The 21,410-nt window shown below is 42.3% G+C and overlaps 1 protein-coding gene across 2 annotated transcripts in view; it reads right to left on the bottom strand.

The window, feature by feature from the left end:
• Positions 1-2,454: 2,454 nt before the first annotated feature.
• PAIP2B (poly(A) binding protein interacting protein 2B) overlaps positions 2,455-21,410 on the bottom strand; it is a 50,798-nt gene continuing 31,842 nt past the window's right edge. For both annotated transcript variants that reach the window (XM_006066655.4, XM_025260841.3), the window contains exons 2-4: positions 11,214-11,362; positions 9,155-9,331; positions 2,455-8,182 (exon numbers count right to left, since the gene is read on the bottom strand). In XM_006066655.4, coding sequence (XP_006066717.1) covers positions 8,126-8,182; positions 9,155-9,331; positions 11,214-11,354 — 375 coding nt within the window. In that variant the 5' untranslated portion in view covers positions 11,355-11,362 and the 3' untranslated portion in view covers positions 2,455-8,125. The remainder of the gene's footprint in view (positions 8,183-9,154; positions 9,332-11,213; positions 11,363-21,410) is intronic.

The following is a 21,410-nucleotide window of genomic DNA, read 5'->3' as shown; positions in this document are numbered from 1 at the left end:
ACAGCGAGGAGCACAGCTTGATTGACTTTAGTGCCAACCTGGTGGCTCAGACGGTAAAGCGTCTGCCTGTAATGCGGGAGACCCAGGTTCGACCCCTGGGTTGGGAAGATCCCCTGGAGAAGGAAAAGGCAACCCACTCCAGTACTCTTGGCTGGAAAATTCCATGGACTGAGGAGCCTGGTAGGCTACAGTCCATGAGGTTGCAAAGAGTCGGACACGACTGAGCAACTTCACTTTCACTTTCATGTTGAGTCACTCAGTCGTGCCCGACTCTTTCCGACCCCATGAACCACAGCACGCCAGGCCTCCCTGTCCATCACCAACTCCCGGAGTTCATTCAAATCCATGTCCATTGAGTCAGTGATGCCATCCAACCATCTCATCTGTTGTTCCCTTCTCCTCCTGCCCTCAATCTTTCCCAGCATCAGGGTCTTTTCAAATGAGTCAACTCTGCATCAGGTGGCCAAAGTATTGGAGTTTCAGCTTCAACATCAGTCCTTCCAATGAACACCCAGGATTGATCTTTAGGATGGACTGGTTGGATCTCCTTGCAGTTCAGGGGACTCTCAAGACCAACACCACAGTTCAAAAGCATCAATTCTTTGGCGCTCAGCTTTCTTCACAGTCCAACTCTTACATCCATACACGACCACTGGAAAAACCATAGCCTTGACTAGACGGACCTTTGTTGATAAAGTAATATCTCTGCCTTTTAATATGCTGTCTAGGTTGGTCATAACTTTGCTTCCAAAGGGTAAGCGTCTTTTAATTTCATGGCTGCAGTCACCATCTGCAGTGATTTTGGAGCCCAGAAAAATAAAGTCAGCCACTGTTTCCCCATCTGTTTGCCATGAAGTGATGGAACCGGCCAACTCGTGAGTGCTCACTAAATACTAGATGAAAAAATGAAGGCAACACTAAAGTGTACAAGGTCAGATGTGTTCCTGTTTCCTTTGGCCAAAGGAGATGTGATGGGGTAGCTTATTCTCCAGTCAGGCTCTGTAATGCAGAGGTTGTACGGAAGGTCGTTAAGTTGTAAGTGATTTTTAATGAGATTCTCCTTTAAATATATAATCTCCTTCCCTAATAAGATAGGATAAATTAATGGAATTCCATACTGCCAAGCCACTGGGAATGCATGTATTCATCTGAGCTCAACAGCCAAGCAAGACAGCTGGGAACAAAAACTGCACGTGACGAGGCCAGCATTGCCTCACTACCTGCGTTGCCTCGTGGACAGCGTGGCCGCATGTGCGCCGCCCCATCAGCAAGCGTTCACTGAGATGTCTGCCAACTGATGAGTGCTCTGAAGGTTTTTAATACAAAGATTAAAAGTGAATGATACCCTTATACCAACAGAAGGTTTGGTGAAAATGTATGGACTGTACTGTTTACAGTATCTGTACTTAGTTTAATGAAAATTTTGAATGAAAGTTCTGAACGATGCATATCTTAAAGGCTGTGAATCGTTCAGGCCCTGTATAGACATGACTGCAGTATCTCAAAAAGCTGTAAATAGGCAAGTCAGCTCAGATTTTTAGAAACCTGATTGTAAGGAGGAGGCAAAAGCACTCAAAACCCATGGGCTAGGGTCTGATCCCCTGATCCTTCTACCATATAGAATAAAGCCTCTCAGAGAATCAATGGAGGTTCAAGCCTGGTGTAAACAGTAACTAACCTCCACAAGAGCAGGAATGATGCCTGCTTATTAACATCGGCAGCCCTGGTGCCTAGAACAATGCCAGGTACTTAGCAGGCTCTCAGACTCGTTCAGTAAAGTGAAAAGTGAAAGTCAAGTTGCTCAGTCGTGTCCAGCTTTTTGAGACCCTATGGACTGTAGCCCACCAGGCTCCTCCATCCATGAGATTCTCCAGGCAAGAATACTGGAGTGGGTTGTCATTTCCTTCTCCAGGGGATCTTCCCGACCCCTGGAGGAGATCAAACCCAGGTCTCCCGCATTGCGGGCAGGTGCTTTAACCTCTGAGCTACCTTGTTCAGTAGTTGAAAGGCAAATACAGAATCCCTTTACTTGTTTATTCTAGAGAGGAGTAAGTTTTGCCCAGGAACAGGAAAAATAACAGCTATCCTTCAAGCTCAAGGATTTCCTGTTACCGCCTCTGTTCAAAGGTACTCATATTATTGCCAATATTACTACCATGTATTAAGTGCTGATCATATGCCAGGCTGTATTTGAAATAAAATTTGTTCGACTTTTCACAACAGCCCCAGAAAGAAGGTGTTATACCTTGACAGATAAACAGGTTCAGGCCAGAGGCACTAAGTGAGGGAGATGGGATTCACTCAGGTCTGACTTCCAAGACAATGCTTTTAATACTTTGGAACACTTTTTAGAGTGGAAAATTGTGCAACTGAAACTGATTCATATTGAGACAAAATCACACACACATATCCTCCTCTAATATAATGACCCCACTGAAGGAAAAACAGTACCACTGCCAGCAAATGCATTTTATTCTCATTTTAATGAGAGAGATTTTCAACAGCTGCCACTTTGTTTGTATAGCAAATTCTTTAAAAAGTAACTTTTTTCCATTTTTGATATTTTTATGAAAATTATTTTCTTCAATTTTAAAGCTCTGCCCCTCCCACAAAGAAGTATTAACAACTACCATGTAATGTATACATAGGAAAAAAAGGAACAAAAACAGCTTTTAAACACCTGAGAAATAGGGGAAAAGGTCCAAAGTCCAGGCCTGGGCCTGCTGGAGGTGCTGAGCTGCCCTGGCACCGTCAGCACTTCACCGCCCACTCCAGCAGGTGTGTGGGCCGTGCACAGACCCGCTGGGATGCACCACAGAGTTCACTCCCTTTCTCCTCTTGGCCTCCTCTGCTGGCTGTCCTCTTCTAAATCGATCCAACAAAGGCGGCATGATCTTAACACATGTTCAGCTTTGTAATGGAAATAACATTGTTTAGAAAGTTCAGCGATTCCTCTGTCTAGCTGAGGAGAAAAAAATATCCAACGCAGTATTGATGGTTCCATTTCTTCCTGCTCAAACACATGCTCATTAACTTGTTAATTATCAGATGCTGTTAATTATCTATGCTGACATAGACAGCATGAAATTTTCATACAAAAAATAAGATGCAAAATTGTAAAAATTTCTGCAGCAGTTCAGGCTCCTCATGGAGCTGCTGATGATGGAGCTGGTTCTGACAAGCAGTTCCTTTGACATGCACAGCAGCTCCCCCATGAGTCCTATGTTCTCAGGGTTCCATGTAGACCCCAAGAGGTTGAAATCCAAGTTTAGTAAGACTCCCTGCTGACAAAATGTGGTATATCCATCAATGGAATATTATTTAGCAGTAAAGAACAAACCAGTAACATAAATTATATGTCATGGATTAACCTCAAAAATACACTAAATGAAGAAAGCCAGATACAAGAGACCAGATTGTATGATTCCATTGAGATTATGTCCAGAAAAGGCAAATTTATAGTAATAGATTAGTCGTTGCCTAGAGCTAGGCAAATACCACGGGTACCATGTAAATAGACATGAAGGATCTTATTAAGGGGGATGCAAAGGTTCTAAAACAGAATTGTATGTCTGTGCCACTCAGGAAAGTTATTAAAATCACTGACTTGTACACTTGAAATAGACGAACTTTATGATAACATGCTTCAATAAAGGTGTTAAAAAAAAAAGTCCCTGTCTTGCAAACCACCCATCAAGTATTAAACATTTCCGAAGGCCCACAATCAACAAGAGAGGATTCTCAATTAGTGTTGAGTTACAGAGTGAAAACATTTTCATTACCATTTACAATATTAAAAGGGAACCAGTAAGGTAGGACTGGGAAAGAAAGCTCAGCAGACCTCACAAATGAGACTCCTGATAACAAAACATAAAGGGCCTTTTTCTTTGAAGATGGTGCATCTGTTCCTTTGTAGAGTTCTCTTCTGTCCCCTGGGGGTGTGGTGATGAACCTGTAACACCCTGTCGAGATCAGTGTAGTTAGCTGTCCCAGTGTATGACACCCCACCTCCCCCGGCAAAATCTGGACTGTGGATAGCTATGGAGGATTGGGCAGTGAGACCAGGTGGAGCTAGTGTGGTAAAGAGACTTGGGTCCGACTCTAGGCTGGGAAGATCCCCTGGAGGAGGAAATGGCAACCCGCTCTAGTATTCTTGCCTGGTAAATCCCACAGACAGAGGAGCCTGGTGGGCGTCCATAGGACTGCAAAGAGTCGGACACAACTGAGGTGACTTAGCACGTACACACAAGTAGTGTGAACTCAGGATGTAGTGAGCCATGTACAGAGGCCGTGTCGGAAGCCTGAATGTGTCCCTGGGTCAGCCTCCAATTCCCCCATCCTTTGTCACTAATGGCAGCTTCAAGATGGGAGAAATAGAAGATTAAAAACGAGGGGAAAAAACCTTACTAAATTGTGACTAACCAAGCCTGTGGATGAAATTTGCAAGGCAGCAGGGCAGTGGCTGCAGAAAGTACACTGTGTGCCACACAGGGACCAGGAGAGCTAACAATCTGTGTGGGCAATGAGAGGGGAAACGGTTCACGTGGTTCACACGGGTGACTGTGGGCAAAGGGAGGGGAAACCAACATTCCTGACGCTCACCAGATCTCAGTCAGTCCTCCTGCTCTCCGCCCACTTCCCAAACTCATGAGCTCTACATCTACCCCGGAAGAGAGCGGCCAGGGATATACAGTCTTTCCCAAATGCTCTCCAAATCTTGGTCAAAACTGTCAGGTCTCTGGCTGAGCTCATACATCAACATAATCCAAATCAAACACCACCATTAAACGTGATGCCAGGACCCTTAGTGAAGAACACGTGCCCCCTCCCATCTCAGCAGTGTAGAGTCCTGGGCTCCTGGTGTTTACATACTGGCCTTGCAGCAGCACTAATGCAGTTTCCTTTGGCTACTTCTTCACACAACTTTCCTCCCTGACATACATGAATTTACACTCTGAGGTCAAAGTGTTTGACTGACCTTACCTCCCAGCATCTCCCAACGCAAGACAGAACTTTGCCATATAGTAATACACAATTTGAAAAATGCTGGTTACCTCTAAAAACACTTTAAAGTCATAATTAGCATTGTAACTTTAATAAAAGAGACCCAAGCTGTTTTGACTTTGGAAACTAAAGGTGCTGCAAAGGTCCAGCCTTTTCCTTACAATTTTTTGGGGTTTGACCTTATGTAATACCCTAAAATCAACTGCTGCAGTCAGAAACTGGCCCAAAGACCCAAAGCCGCAGCTGCTCAGGCCTAGGCTATGTCCATCAAATTCTCTGTTGCAGTTCAAAGGGCTAGAGAAACTAAAAGGCATTTCTTTTGTTTTTTTCTCCTTGATGAGCAAGAGATAAAATACTTTTCGTTTTGGAGTTTAAGAGTCCAATAACCATGAAATCAATCACTAATAAAATAAGACTGGGACCAGTCAGAATTGGCAATTGTTAAAAATACATGTTCTGTTTCTATACTTAAACTTCCAGTTGCCAAAAAAAAAAAAAAAAGTAGTGGCTTAAATTCAACATCAAAATCATCACTTACAATAATACCAGCCTCATCCTGAAAAGGTAACGGTATCTAGTCTGGCTCGCATCCGTAATCTCTCCTATGAGGAAACGTCTGAGTCCAGCCTTTCTTCGCTGAAGGCCCAGGAAGAGCCACATGCATTTCCGGCTAAGGAGGCGGCAAACTGGCGACAGCTGCACCCGCGGTCTGGGTGACGGCTGCGCCCCCACCTCGCAACACAAGAGACGGAGAAAGTCAGAACGCAAGAGGAACCACTAGAAGCACAAACATGCACATTAAAAAGGCGGCCACACTGCTAGCTGCTTCCTGATCCCGGGGTCAGCACACTGTGTCTCAACAGGACTGGAAAGGCCAGTCCTCGGGTTCCATTGCTTATCTGGCAGGAAGCTTCCTTAGTCCTGACCAAATGTGCCTTGTGAAACCATGCTGACATCCAAGATGAAACCCACAGCAGAAGGGGAAGCAAGCCACTTGGACCACACCTAACAGCTTAGCCTAGGTGTCAGAAGGGCACGCCTTCGTCAGGATGAGGACCCTTGATGCAGATCCCTAAAGGACTTCCCAGACCAGGAGCCACATAAGAAAGAATCCGCAGTCCTCTCTGTGATGGAGACACCATGGTCTAGAAAACGGCTCCTGCTGCAATCCCAACACACTTTGAGCAGCCTTTAGAATTCTGAGCTTGGACAAGTTAATGCAGGTTGAAGGAGGAACAGCAGTCCTGGAAGAAAGAGACCTTTGTTTCTATACTTCCAAGGCCCTCACTTTACCAGAGGCAACCATTCCAGCTGAAAGCTGAAGCTGGAATTAAGACGTTTTCTTTATTTGTAGCCCTCCCTGAACACAAGTTAAAAGAGTTCCATTCTGTCAAGGTAGAGGCTTTGCGAATTCAGGAGCCCATCTGGAAATATGGGTTCATATTTTCAATCTGACATTAACCTGTGGCTGTTAGAAAAGTCAGCATGGGACCTCATAAGAGAAAGGAGAAATTCTTAAGTTTTCCAGACCCTAGTCCTTTCCTTCCAACCTCTGTCCCATAAACACATACTGAATTTACAGACTTTATTCAAGTTCCATGATCTTTTCCTGACAGGCTTGTCATACAAGACAGTGGCGGTCATACAGATGGGCCACTGTTCTCCTCAGGCCCCTGCCAGTCCTTGCCCATCCTGGGAGAATGGCCAGGACCAGACACGCCCTTTTTAAGACCTGACTCTGCCACCAACCTCTCCAGCACACAAAGGCATATCCTGGTGCCCAGTTTAGTTCCTTATGAGTATCAACAACAACAATAACCAAAACACCTGTGACCTGTGGGCAGGAAAAGAATATACCCAGAAAGTTCAACCCAGAAAACTCAAAAAGCTGGGTGTGTGGGAACAGCAACACTTTATAACGGCTGAAACTGTCCCGGTGTGTCACACAGTCACAGGGTCAAGCGGGACTCACTCTCCTAGGCTTTTCTGGAGTTCTTTTGCATAATTCTGTAAGGTGGGGAGAAGCATCAAACTGTGAATTGAGCTTCTTGCTAGCATTCTGAAAAATACATGGACTTATAAAAGTACACAAACCTTTCTAAGGAAAGGAAGATACAGGTGGACCAAGTCTTCACAGGGCTAGGAAAAAACTGTCAAAATAAATTTAAGATGATAACTATCAGGATTCAAGGATGATCTCTCCAGACTGAAGCTGATGGCCAGCACCACATGCCTCTCACACACCTTTGGTAACAGTCTCTTCTTAAAAACAGAATAGAGTTTGGGGCAGAAGGGAGACAGGGGATTAGACACCATGAGAGACGAGGTGGCAAATCCACCCTAGAACTCTTATGCCTTGTAAATAATGAGTCTGATGGTAGCCATAAACAGAGGCTTAAGAGTAGGTCAACAGTAAATCAATGACTCAAGTGACATCACCATCCCAGTCCTCTCCCTCTGTACTTTCATTAACCATCAAAAGATGGTTGATGAAAGTCCGTTTATCAACCATCTAAAGTACTGGTAAACCACTACTTTTAAGCCTGTGTTTTCTTGAATGGGGTTCAGGCAAGGAGACACGGGCTCAGCAGGCCAGTGGTAATCCCAGCACATTGCAGGAAACCCCCAGGGGTCGGGGAGCTGTGTACTCTGGTTTACAAAACCTGCTTCTTCCAACTGTCCCTCTTCCCATCCAGCGCAACAGACTGAATATGTAGTGCTCCAGGTGTTCATTGCCCTTGGTAAGTAGACAGCAGGGTGGGTAGGGCATTTGTAAACACCCAGATTTTCTTGGTCAGCTTATTCTTTTAAACACACACAGCAGAACATTCTTGATGAGGGCATGGGGAAAGACTGCAATTTCCCTAAATCGAAAGCTAATAAAAATAATAGGAAATTGCTTCAAATGAAAGTCAGTAGAACAAAAGAGAAATACTCAGAGGCTTGTAGAGAAAGACTGAGCACATCAGTTACTCTAGTCACAGTGTCGAGTTGAACCACTGTTCCCTTCCCCGCTGCACACCCCCTGCCCATCCCACCCCCCTCTTCAGCTCCGCCTGTTTGTGCAGCGCTGTCCCCGGATGTGGGGACACACAAGTCCTCCTCAAAGCTTTCTGTCAGCTCAGTACTTCACTCCTGGTATGAATTCCTTGGCATCCGGATTCAGGTTACTTTTGCTCTGAAATAAGAACCAAGAGATAATAAATCCCAAGGCAAGCTGCACTTTAGCACTTTAAAATTTATTTTCTCCTTGCTTCTGTTATTACCAGTATCTTCCTCTCAGCCCAAAGGAGAGAAAAAAACAGAATTCCTTGCAACTCAGGCAGTTATTCCTGGACTGTTCTCAGTGGCTCCTGATGGACTCAGCCCCTGCTAATCTCATTTTCTCCTCCCTGCTTTAGACTCCTGTTCCCTTCATGATGCTTTCATTAGAGGCTTGTTAACCTGGACTCAAAAAATAATTTTTTAGTTCACAAGTACCTTAACTCGATGAAAATCAGAGTACTCCATCAAACTAGGTTGGTTACCACAATCCCTATATTATTTTTGTCTATCCTCTCTTTGGTTATCTACTCTCTTGATTCACAACATCTTGATCTAAAACCTCAGCAAACTGCCAGGCAAAATCACTCAGACATGAATTGTGCAAGAACAATCTCACTTATCGAATTCTGACATTAAGTAAACATGGAAGGCAAGGAATTCATTTATCTAGTCTTCTAATTATAAGCGGAAAACAGTCTCTTAGGAGTATATTCCTTCTAAAATGAACCAGCAGTTTTTATAACAGAATCATTCAAAACTATAAATACAGATTTGAGGGACAGTAAAAGAAAAGGACAACAGCAAATGATAATTTGAAACCAAACCTCTTCCATGTTCAAATTTTTATCCTTAATCCCAATTCTGTTTTGAGAATCCCACTGGAGAAAATGAGAGCTGGTGATGCTGCCGCAATCACATTTGCACAGTGCTGTAAGAGGTGCCGTGCGTCTCCAATGCACCGCCTTGTTAATGCCAGGCGGTGAGTGAAGAAACAGTGACTCAGAGGGCGCCAAAGCTTGCCCAAGGTTGTTGGGCCAAAAAGAGACGTGGCTCCAAATCCTATATTCTTTCACTATGTCACACGTGGAACTACGTATGCTCTTACCAAAATATCTTCAGAATCATGACCATCACTGACGGACAGTCCATTTAACTGTTGCTGCAACTGCCCCATGGCCTGAGGCAGGTCTCGGGATGGAATAAACCAGTCTTGGTCTTCCTCGTCCAACATCTCCTGAAAGCAGCGGTCCAAGAACTCTTGCTCCTGCAGCTCCTCCTCCACCTGGCAAGCAAAGCAGAAGAGCTCAGACTTAACTGTCCCAGTGGGACTCACACTTTCTAGTTCTTTTCTACCTCTTTCTTTCAGAGGTTATTACTTTGCAACTAAGAATGATCTTGTATGAGATCTACTAAGAATTATGATGCTTCTAATGAAAGGCTAGAAAAAATATAACTTTTAGTATTTTCAATCAAATTCCATAAAAAATAAGACAGGAAATAGTCCAAATAGCAGAAATTCCAGTCTTCACAGATCTAATACGTGACACAGATATTTTTCACTCATATGGCACTTAACAGAAAATCATTTTAAAGCTTGACACTTTTTTTTCAATCTTATTGAGAGGCAGTTCTTAAATTTCCCATTTTACAAGTACGAAAAGGGTTCAGGAACTATGTATCTAGACTACTACCTGGACAGTGGAGATTAAACCAAAACCAACTCCCAGCTTCTGGCCCACTTTTCTAGTAATAAAGCCCCTTCGGGAGAAAAATACTTTCAGAACCTTAGAAAGATATAAAGAACACTTTCTGGCATACCAGTAGAAAATTCTTTCAAAACAAGAAGAAATAATACAAATATTTAAACAACTTGCATATTTCTGAAAAAGAGTGTCTTATACATAGCAAGGATATTTTATACTTCTTTGTAGACCCTGTTAACTCTTGGTAAAGAGTATGCTTCACTCTGGAGATTAGTGTGATTTTCACAGGCCTCCCGCTTCATGTTTGGCCATCCCCTTCCTGCAGGCTGCCTGGTGACTGATTCACAGCTCGTATGCCGCCACCAGAGGGCTGGTCAAGCAAAAACAATCACCCAAACTAGCCAATATAGTTGAATCCAAAGGAAAAGTCACTTGTAGCAAGACTTAAACATACAATTTCAACATTACAATTAACTATACTTTTTATTTTTTAATCTCAAGTAAATTAGTTACAAAGTACTTAAAATAACAACTGAAAATATTTTCAAACTACAAGATTTAACATGACTGCCCTAACTCTCCCCGAGAGCATAACAACATGTTCTTCCATAGTAAGTCTACCCTTATTCACAGGCACAAGCCACAGAAGCAGTTACCTGGGCCCAGGGGTGTCATAGGAAGCATGGTCTACGAACTGTTCACACAGATCATAACACAGTGAGCCACAGCGGGTGGAAACTCCTGGCTCTTTCCTAAACTTGTTTCCATCTCCCCAAAGCACCAGTTGTTCAGTTAAAATCGAATCTCCTGTCTCCCATGCTGGATATGGCCATGTAACTATAATCACATAATGTCCCCAAGAAGGGATGTGAGCACTCTGGCATCATTTGGTTAAAAGGAGACCCTTTGCCTTGACATTTGGCTCTCTCCCTTTCCTATGGCTTGACTTCCAGTTATCCTACAGTTGCCAAATGCCCTAGGAGTGGCAGGGCATCATGATGGAGGGCATCAAGTGGTTGCAGAGTCACCTGTCTACCTGGAGTGCTTACCTGGGGCTGTTAAAACCACAGAGGTATAAGACAATTGATTACTGCTGGATCTTTGTGGAAGCAATCTAGCCTTTCCCCACCAAATACACTATCTCAGACTTGCATTCTGCCAGTCCCTGAGTTCCTACTTGGGGCATGCCAGGCTGGTCTGCTGTTTCCCAGGAGCCTACACCAGAACACCATGGCATTGGATCCTCTTTTAATTAGCATGATAGAAAAATTTCAATATCGTCCTCCAAGGTATCTTCAATTTGGTCTCTTAGCAACTGAAGTTGCTTTTTGGTCAGCCCTGACCAAGTGTCTACTTATTTTCAAGTTATTCTAAAGCCAATGAACACATTTCTCTTTTGACAGACTGATGGTAAAATATAGCTGTTGAACTACATGTATCATTAGCCTTTCACTTCTTTACCTGTCTGTTGAAATCCTCTTCATTCTCCATCCACATGTACTCTGCGAATGGGTTTTCCTTCTCATCATGCCCATTTAACACCTGGTCCTCTTTGGATTTTACACTGGGTGATGTATTTGCCACACTGGATCCATTCATCATGACAGAACCTACACAGGAACAAAAGAAAGGATGAAATGATACAAGGATCAAGGAAACGAAAAGATTCTTCCAGATGCTTCTGATGTTCTAAATCAAAGTTATTAACTACAGATAAACAGAAAACGCTAGTCTGTAACTAGTTACCTATACAGATGCACAATTCTTTAAGAGTTAAAAGAAAAAACATTTTAGCTCAGTTAGCCTTTCTAGGCAAGTGGGATGGAGAAGGCAATGGCACCCCACTACGGTACTCTTGCCTGGAGAATCCCATGCATGGAGGAGCCTGGTAGGATGCAGTCCATGGGGTCGCTAAGAGTAGGACACGACTGAGCGACTTCACTTTCACTTTTCACTTTCATGTACTGGAGAAGGAAATGGCAACCCACTCCAGTGTTCTTGCCTGGAGAATCCCAGGGACGGGGGAGCCTGGTGGGCTGCTGTCCACTGGGTCGCACAGAGTCGGACACAACTGCAGCGACTTAGCAGCAGCAGTAGCAGCAGCAGCAGCAGGCAAGTGGGATGGGTGCTGGGTGGGAGGGGACCTTTTCAAGTCAAATTTCTGTAAGTTCTAGAACCTAAGCAAGATCATAGCTTCCCTAACATTTAAATAGGTAGAAAAAAATACATTCTTAATAAACATTGTAAACAGTTGACCCTTATTCTGATTTTTTTATTTTGTTTTCTTCTTTTTTTTAATTTTTTTTTGTGTGTGTGCTGGGTCTTAGCTGTGGCACGCAGGATCTTTAGTTTCAGCATGTGAACTCTTAGCTGCAGCATGTGAGATCTAGTTCCTTGACCAGGGATTGAACCCAGGCCCCCTCCACTGGAAGCACAGAATCTTAGCCACTGGACTACCAGGGAAGTCCCTATTTTGATTCTTATTAAGCTCTGTTTTTCTTTAAAACCTATTTCAAAAAATAATACATGTTTATCACATTGGAAAGCAAAATGGAAAAAAATAAGGCCATCAGCTGTCTAACTATATAGAGTTAAAAATGATTCACAGTGTGGTGGATATAAGTTTGCTGACTTCCCCTATGTACATACAGACACATATACACACACCCATTCCCCAAGCACCCATTCTTATGGTAATAGCATGATGTTCCATCATTTGCTTTTTCTCATTTCCATATTAATATAGACATTCTGTCAGATGGTGTGTTTCCAACATTTCTGTATTATAAAGGTGGGATGAACTTCTTGTGTTCATTTTCTCTAATGATTTTCTTAAGATAATTCCTAAAAAATAGAACTGCCATATAGGAAAGAATGTTTGTTTAAGGCTTGTGATTTACTGCCAAGCTGCCATAGAGTTTAAATTCCCACTGGTATTATGTAAGTGCCTGTTCATCTGCACTTATGAGTATTCTTTTGGCTTCCAAATTCATTTTGGTATGCTTGCTATCATTTGGAATGTATTTATTTTCAGTTCTTTACTTAAAATTTAACCATTCTTCAAAAACAGTTGTAGGACTTTCCTGGTGGTTCAGTGGTGAAGAATCTGCCAGCCAATGCAGGGGACACAGGCATGATCCCTGGTTCAGGAAGATCCCACATGCTATGGACCAACTAAGCCCCCGCACCACAGCTACTGAACCCAAGCGCCTAGAGCTCGTGCTCTGCAACAAGATAAGCTGCAGTGAGAGGCCCTTGTACCGAAACTAAAGCATAGCCCCAGTCACTGCAGCTAGTGAAAGCCTGGGCACAACAATGAAGACCCAGCACAGCCAAAAATAAATAAAATAAAAATTAAAAAACCAAAACAAAACATTGTACTCTTTACGCTCTATAGTACCTCCCCTAAGCTCTTGTAGGTAATGTGCATGGTGTTAATACTACTTAACTATTCTGTTTCATATGTATAATTTTTCTCTTCTTAATTAGATTCTCAACTCCTGAAACACAAGATGAAAAGTTTTTATATTTTGTAATCTTCCTTAATATTAGGAACTTCATAAATACCCATGGATCATTGTGCTTAGGCAATTTTCCCTTTCTAGCCTGTCTCCTTTCAATCTCAGCTCAGTCCTCTCCCCAGCACTCCCTGGGGCATCTTTAAGTTTTAATACATTATTTTTCATTTATTTCTGTCTTGGTAACATTCATGAAAAAGTTCTTCTCTCCTTCTGGGTACACTAAAAGTTACTGAAGGTTTTTCAATTTTCAAACCTGTTATGAACATTAGAAAATATAATTTTAAAAGACTAAGTACAATTATGAAGAGTAATAAGAATATGGGCTTCCCTGCAGGGGACACTTCGATCCCTGCTCTGGGAAGATCCAACATGCTGTGGAATAACTAAGCCCATGCGCCGCAACTACTGAGCCTGTGGTCTAGAGCCTGGGAACCACAACTGCTGAGCCCACGTGCCCGAGAGCCCGTGTTCCACAACAAGAGAAGAAACAGTAAGAAGCCCTGCTCACCCCAACTATAGAAAAGGCCAGTGCACAGCAACGGAGACCCAGTAAATAAAACTGTATAAAAAAGATGGAAAAATAATTCATTGATAGTTCAAAGAGAATTTAAGACAGAACCCATGTAATTCACTGTTGGTTTAATTAGGGCACCTAGTAAGAAATATATCATTTAATATATTTTAGACAGAGACAAAAGAAATCAATGATTATTTCAAATACTGCTCCAGAATAATAATCCCATAAGGCTATAAAAGGGGGGAAACCAGTTTTTATTTTTACCACTTCCATTTTCAGCATAACAATGATAGAAGCAAGTATGTTCCGAACGTCAGGGCAACTGAGTAAATAGGTATTCCTAATCAGAGACTTAACAGGTCTTGGACCTTGATGGACAGCAGATTACACAGCACTTTCCAAAGATTCATTTGGCAGTTGTTTACTATTCTCATAGCTCAGTTGGTAAAGAATCTGCCTTTAGTGCAGGAGACCCCAGTTTGATCTCTGGGTCAGGAAGATCCCCTGGAGAAGGGATAGGCTACCCACCCCAGTATTCTTGGGCTTCCTTGGTGCCTCAGCTGGTAGAGAATCTGCCTGCAATGTGGGAGACCTGGGTTCAATCCCTGGGTTGGGAAGATCCCCTGGAGAAGGGAAAGGCTACCCACTCCAGTATGCTGGCCTGGAGAATTCCATGGACTGTATAGTCCATAGGGTCACAAACAGTCAGACACGACTAAGCGACCTTCACTTCACTTACTGTCAACACAGTGATTTCTCCCCACATTATGGAAGTCACCCACAGAGAATCAGAGATCCATTTTCTAAAACATCTGCCTTTGCCACCAAAATAAATCCTGAGTGCCCATGACCGTCAGGAGAAAGGGAAAGCAGAGGAAGAAAGAACAGAATAATTCTAATTCAAGAGAAAGGCAGAGCACAGAGAATACATTGCAGGATATACCTGTTCATGAGAAAGGAAATGGAAAATTACCAAAAACTCAACATGGGGATATTATCTAATTTAACATAAACATTTTTTAAAGTTGTTTTTTTTTTTTTAATTTTTAACACAAACACTTTAGAAAAGTAAAAATCACTGTGATTGGGACAGTCAATACTAGAAAAATTGTTCTCTCCACAGTAGGTTACATAGTGTTGATTTGTATTTTATACCGTTCCACCTTTTCCAAACAATTGGGAAGTTTGGTTTCTCTAAACAGCAGCAACCCAAGAGCTTAATTTGTATAGTGCTTAACAATTTATAAAGAAATTTCATATTTATGCTATAACTTAAGGTACATATTCTGTCCAACCTCACTTTAAAAAAAAAACACCCAGACAGTGCTAAAGACCAAAAAAGGTACTGGTTCAGCGGTTAAGCAAACTGGGTTGCTGGGTTGGTTCAATAACAACACTGGTTTGTGGGCCCACTGTGTGACAGTGACACCTGGTGCCTAATGTGCCTCTTGACACTAGTGATGGGCTGAGCATGGGGAGGTTTGCTGAAGAATGGTAAATCCTAGGTAAGACACATGGGAAATGCCATCCAACTTGGGGAAGACAGCAGGTAAGATGGGACCATCGCCTGTAACTTCCTTGACTGTCCTGTTTCCAAAGTTGCATGTAACATTCTGTTTCCAGCTCCTCTCCAGCTCACCATCCATCATGCTTGCCTTCCAAAAGCACAGTGTTTCTCTAACCATCTTATTTTGATATTTCATGTTCATGACTTTGATCCTCCCACACCAAGTCACATCACTGTGAAATTCTAGTCTAGTGGAGACAAAGAAAATATCCCCAAAGCTTCCAGAGATGGGGAAAATGCTTGGTTACAAAAGTGGGATCACAAATCAGAATGGCTGCTATGTTGTCAGCTACACTATGGAGAGGGCCATGTGACTAGGAATTCAATTTTTTTTGTTGTTTTTTGGCAGCTCTGCTTGGCTTGTGGAATCTTAGTTCCCCAACAAGGGATTGAATTTGAGGACCCCAGCAGTGAAAAAGCCAAGTCCTAACCACTGGACCACCAGGGAATTCCCAGTTACTCAGTCTTGTTAACAAGCATGCAAGTTTCGAAGGTCATCTTCCCACCATCAGGTCCTCAGATGAGACAGCCATTCCAGTCGACCACTTGAACTTTATGAGATCCTGAGGTGGGGGCACCCAGCTGGGCTGACCCATAGAACTGTGATACTAAATGTTTATTGTTTTAGCCTACTAAACTTTGGGGTAAGTTCTTATATAATAATAAATAAATAACACAGGTATTCAGTAAACACGGTCATCTAGCTCTGCCATACAAACCACCAGTTGCCACTCATCTATTAAGAAGACAAACATGTAGTCTGAAGCGGGTCATTGAGGAGTTCTTCAAGAACTACACCGCAATAGCACATAAAGGAGTTGATGTCTGGTCTGTATCTAAACTGCATTAAGAAATCTAAGAACTATTTGTGCAGAAGCTTTTAAGTTTAATTAGGTCCCATTTGTTTATTTTTGCTTTTATTTCCAATATTCTGGGAGGTGGGTCATAGAGGATCCTGCTGTGATGTATGTCGGAGAGTGTTTTGCCTATGTTCTCCTCTAGGAGTTTTATAGTTTCTGGTCTTAGATTTAGATCTTTAATCCATTTTGAGTTTATTTTTGTGTATGGTGTTAGAAAGTGCTCGTTTCATTCTTTTACAAGTGGTTGACCAGTTTTCCCAGCACTGCTTGTTAAGCTTCTGCACAACAAAGGAAACTATAAGCAAGGTGAAAAGACAGCCTTCAGAATGGGAGAAAATAATAGCAAATGAAGCAACTGACAAACAACTAATCTCGAGAATATACAAGCAACTCCTACACCTCAATTCCAGAAAAATAAATGACCCAATCAAAAAATGGGCCAAAGAACTAAATAGACATTTCTCCAAAGAAGACATACAGATGGCTAACAAACACATGAAAAGATGCTCAACATCACTCATTATTAGGGAAATGCAAATCAAAACCACTATGAGGTACCATTTCACGCCAGTTAGAATGGTTGCGATCCAAAAGTCTACAAGCAATAAATGCTGGAGAGGGTGTGGAGAAAAGGGAACCCTCTTACACTGTTGGTGGGAATGTAATCTAGTACAGCCACTATGGAGAACAGTGTGGAGATTCTTTAAAAAACTGGAAATATTGGAGAAGGAAATGGCAACCCACTCCAGTATTCTTGCCTGGAGAATCCCATGGTCAGAGGAGCCTGGCAGGCTATGGTCCATAGGGTTGCAAAGAGTCAGACACAACTGAAGTGACTTAGCACACACACACATCTTATCTCTAATTCCTGCAATTTCTCACTTCCTTTGTAGCTCTCCAATAGTATCACAAAATTTAAAATATTTAGTATTTTCTTCCACCTTTTTTAATTCACAGAGGGAGTGCTGGTACAGACTACCTACACTGCCATTAGCACAAAATTTCTATTTACTGAGATAGCTGTTCCTGGAATGCAGAGTTCAGAAACATATATATTTTTTAAATTATCAAAACTTTCCAACTAACATAAAAATGAAAGTGCTGTGATTTGTAACATGACTTTACTCCCAATTTTTGTTGCTAGAAGTTGTCATTCACTCTTGTGTTAAATACTTTATAAACTAATATGAGAAAATTACTTCTGGTGGTATAAAATTTTATTATAGTAACTGTCAAACTTTAGCAAAAGAAGGAGATTGGCAAGGAGTCTCTTAGATTTCTTTTTTGAGAGTATGTTTTTATTTTCTTTGGATGATTAATAAAAAATTAAGTTAATGAAAAAAAAAAAAACTGGAAATAGAACTGCCTTATGATCCAGCAATCCCACTGCTGGGCATACACACTGAGGAAACCAGAATTGAAAGAGACACGTGTACCCCAATGCTCATCGCAGCACTGTTTATAATAGCCAGGACATGGAAGCAACCTAGATGTCCATCAGCAGATGAATGGATAAGAAAGCTGTGGTACATATACACAATGGAGTATTACTCAGCCATTAAAAAGAATACATTTGAATCAGTTCTAATGAGGTGGATGAAACTGGAGCCTATTATACAGAGTGAAGTAAGCCAGAAAGAAAAACACCAATACAGTATCAAATCAGATCAGATCAGATCAGTCGCTCAGTCGTGTCCGACTCTTTGCGACCCCAGGAATCGCAGCACACCAGGCCTCCCTGTCCTTCACCAACTCCCGGAGTTCACTCAGACTCATGTCCCAATACAGTATACTAATGCATATATATGGAATTTAGAAAGATGGTAACAATAACCCTGTATACGAGACAGCGAAAGAGACACTGATGTATAGAACAGTCTTTTGGACTTTGTGGGAGAGGGAGAGGGTGGGATGATTTGGGAGAATGGCATTGAAATACATATATCATATATGAAACGAGTCGCCAGTCCAGGTTTGATGCACGATACTGGATGCTTGGGGCTGGTGCACTTGGACGACCCAGAGGGATGGTATGGGGAGGGAGGAAGGAGGAGGGTTCAGGATGGGGAACACATGTATACCTGTGGCGGATTCATTTCGATATTTGGCAAAACCAATACAATATTGTAAAGTTTAAAAATAAAATTAAATTAAAAAAAAAATACAGATCCCAACTTAAAAAAAAAAAATCTAAGAACTATTTGAAACTCATTCCCCGCCTCCATCTCACTTTCCCTCTTAAATGTGTGGCAAACATGCTGAAAATAGAAAATAATGATTGTCATTTGGCTGAAGATGGTAAAGCATGTAGTCAAAACAGAAATGCTAAGCTCCTGCCAAGCATATGATTTAGCACTTTACCTTGGTCAAGAGTTTGTGTTTAAGATATTTGGCTTGAAATAGAGGTCTTGGTTCCCAACCACAAAGAACTTCAAGACTTTTAATATACCTAGGATATTTCCAGAATACATACTTCATCAGTTCAACACTTTGAAAAACCACAACTTTCAGATCCAACAATTTTTCCAATCCAAAACTTGGCTATTTTTTTTGAACCTAGATGAGATTTTTTTTTCAGAAGCTAAAACTAGATTATGCCCAGGATAACAACTTGACTGTCAAGAATACTTGGAACTATTGACTCAATTATTGGGAAAAAGTCTATTGAGTAGTTTATATTAAAGCTAGTCTCTACTATTATGTTTCCTATAGTTTTGTTAACTTCATTCAGTCTGGTGGTTGTCGTTCAGTTGTTAAGTCGTGTCCGACTCTTTGTGACACCATGGACTACAGCAAGCCAGTCTCCTCTGTCCTTCACTATCTCCTGGAGTTTGTTCAAATTCATGTCCACTGAGTTGGTAATGCTATCTAACCATATCATCCTCTGCCGCCCACTTCTCCTCCTGCCTTCAATCTTTCCCAGCATCAGGGTCTTTTCCAATGAGCCAGCTCTTCACATCAGGTGGCCAAAGGATTGGAGCTTCAGCTTCAGCATCAATCCTTCCAATGAATATTCAGGGTTGATTTCCTTTAGGACTGACTGTTCGATCCCCTTGCAGTCCAGGGGACTCTAAATTCTCCAGCATCACAATTCAGTCTGGTGAATATCATTTGAAAAATTAAACATTGTGGGTAACTGTTTTACATGTTATTTTACTTCAAACATGTTGCCACTAGATTCAGGCTTTGGTCTTTCCCAGTTACATCTTAATAACTCAGGTCATTAGATGCGCTCACTCACTAGAATCTGTGTGTCTACCCTCAGCCCTGTGCTTGACAGCTATTTTCACAAGGTACACAGTTGTTTCACTGACGGTATTTACATTCTCTCAGGAGAGAGATAAGCAAATAGTTAAGAATAACTAGTATTAAATTAAAAGGAGAAGCAAAAGGGACTATTACAAGACAGGAAGACCCAATCTAGTTCAGGAGTGGAGGATGGCTAGGAAGGGTTTCCCAGAACAAGCAACACTTGGATTGATACCTGGAAAATTTGTTAGCTAGCAGGAGGGAAGAGAGGGAAAACCATGTGCAAAGATTCAGAGGCAGGAGGGAACTTTCAAGAACTATAAGAAGGTACGTACGCATATAATTTAAGAGTCAAAGGAGAACCAGTCGGAGAACAGCCAAGGAAGAGAGATGAGGTTGCAGAGGCAGATGGACCTGATCATCTAGGATATCAGAGGCTACATGAAGAATTTTGGAGGTCATCCGAAAAACAATGAAAGCCACTGAAAATGGTTCTCAGCAGCACAGTGACATGACTCAATTCATATTTTGAGGTTACTCAGGCTGCCATATGGAAAATGGATTGGAGAGACTGAGAGAGGATAATGGGGGACCAGTAAGGTAGCTAATGCACTAACCCAGATGAAAAACAAAAGGTAGCTGCTTAAACTAGGACAATGGCAGTAAGAAGAGAGTAGGTTCCAAAACTATTTTAGGCTTTTCTGGGGAGGAACTGGATGTGGGGAGACAAGGCGAGGCAGATATCAGGGATGACTCTGGCACAAACAACTGGGTGAGGAGCAATGTCACTCGCTGAGCTAGGGAACTCCATGGAAAGGGCAGAGTTTTCTTGGGTGGGGATGGGGATTTGAGGTACAAAGGGTGATGAGTTCTATACTGGACACATTAAATGTGTAATGCCTCTGAAACACTCAAATGGTGACATAAGTAGGTTGTTTGTATGCATCAATAGGAGAGGTATAACTAAATATAGAAATTTGGAATAGTCATCTACCTACATGGTAACTGAAGTCATGGGCCTAGAATATTGCCTAGGGAGAGAGGGCAAAGTCAGATAAGACAAGGAGATAGAAGAGGAGACTGAGAAGGAAACTAGAAGAGTGTGATATCACAGAAATCAAGGGAAGACAGAACCCTTCACTTATAGTGAGTTGAAAGGTAGCCCCCAAAAAGATATGTTTAGATTCTCATCCCAAGAATCTGTGAAGACTACATTATTTAGAATACGGGTCTTTGTAACTCAATTAAGGACCTTGAGATAAGTAGATCATCCTGCATTATCCCAGGAGGCCCTAAATCCAATGGTAAGTGTCTTGTAAGAGAAAAGCAGGAGATTTGACATGAAGAAAAGGAGGCAATGTGACTGGGGAGGCAGAGATTGGAGTGGTGGGGCCACAAGTCAAGGAACGCCTACAGGCACCACAAGTTGAACAGGCAAAGAACAGATTCTCCCCTGCAGTCTCCAGAGAGAGAGAGAGTCCAACCTGATTTTTTTTTCTTGACTTTTAATTTTTGACTTCTAGCCTCCAGATGGTAAGAGAAAAAATTCATGTTGTTTTAAGCCTCTAGTTTGTGGTAATCGGCCACATTAGACGGAAGAAGGCAATGGCACCCCACTCCAGTACTCTTGCCTGGAAAATCCCATGGACGGAGGAGCCTGGTAGGCTGCAGTCCATGGGGTCGCTAAGAGTCGGACACGACTGAGCGACTTCACTTTCACTTTTCACTTTCATGCATTGGAGAAGGAAATGGCAACCCACTCCAGTGTTCTTGCCTGGAGTATCCCAGGGATGGGGGAGCCTGGTGGGCTGCCGTCTAGGGGGTCACACAGAGTCGGACACGACTGAAGTGACTTAGCAGCAGCAGCCACATTAGACACAGAGGACCGATACACCCAGTAAGGCAGGTATGTTGAAGGCTGAAGTGAAAAGTGAAAGTCGCTCA

This window comes from Bubalus bubalis, chromosome 12, assembly GCF_019923935.1.
Source record: "Bubalus bubalis isolate 160015118507 breed Murrah chromosome 12, NDDB_SH_1, whole genome shotgun sequence".
NCBI classification, from domain to species: Eukaryota; Metazoa; Chordata; class Mammalia; order Artiodactyla; family Bovidae; genus Bubalus; species Bubalus bubalis.
This window is presented reverse-complemented; position numbering and strand designations above follow the sequence as displayed.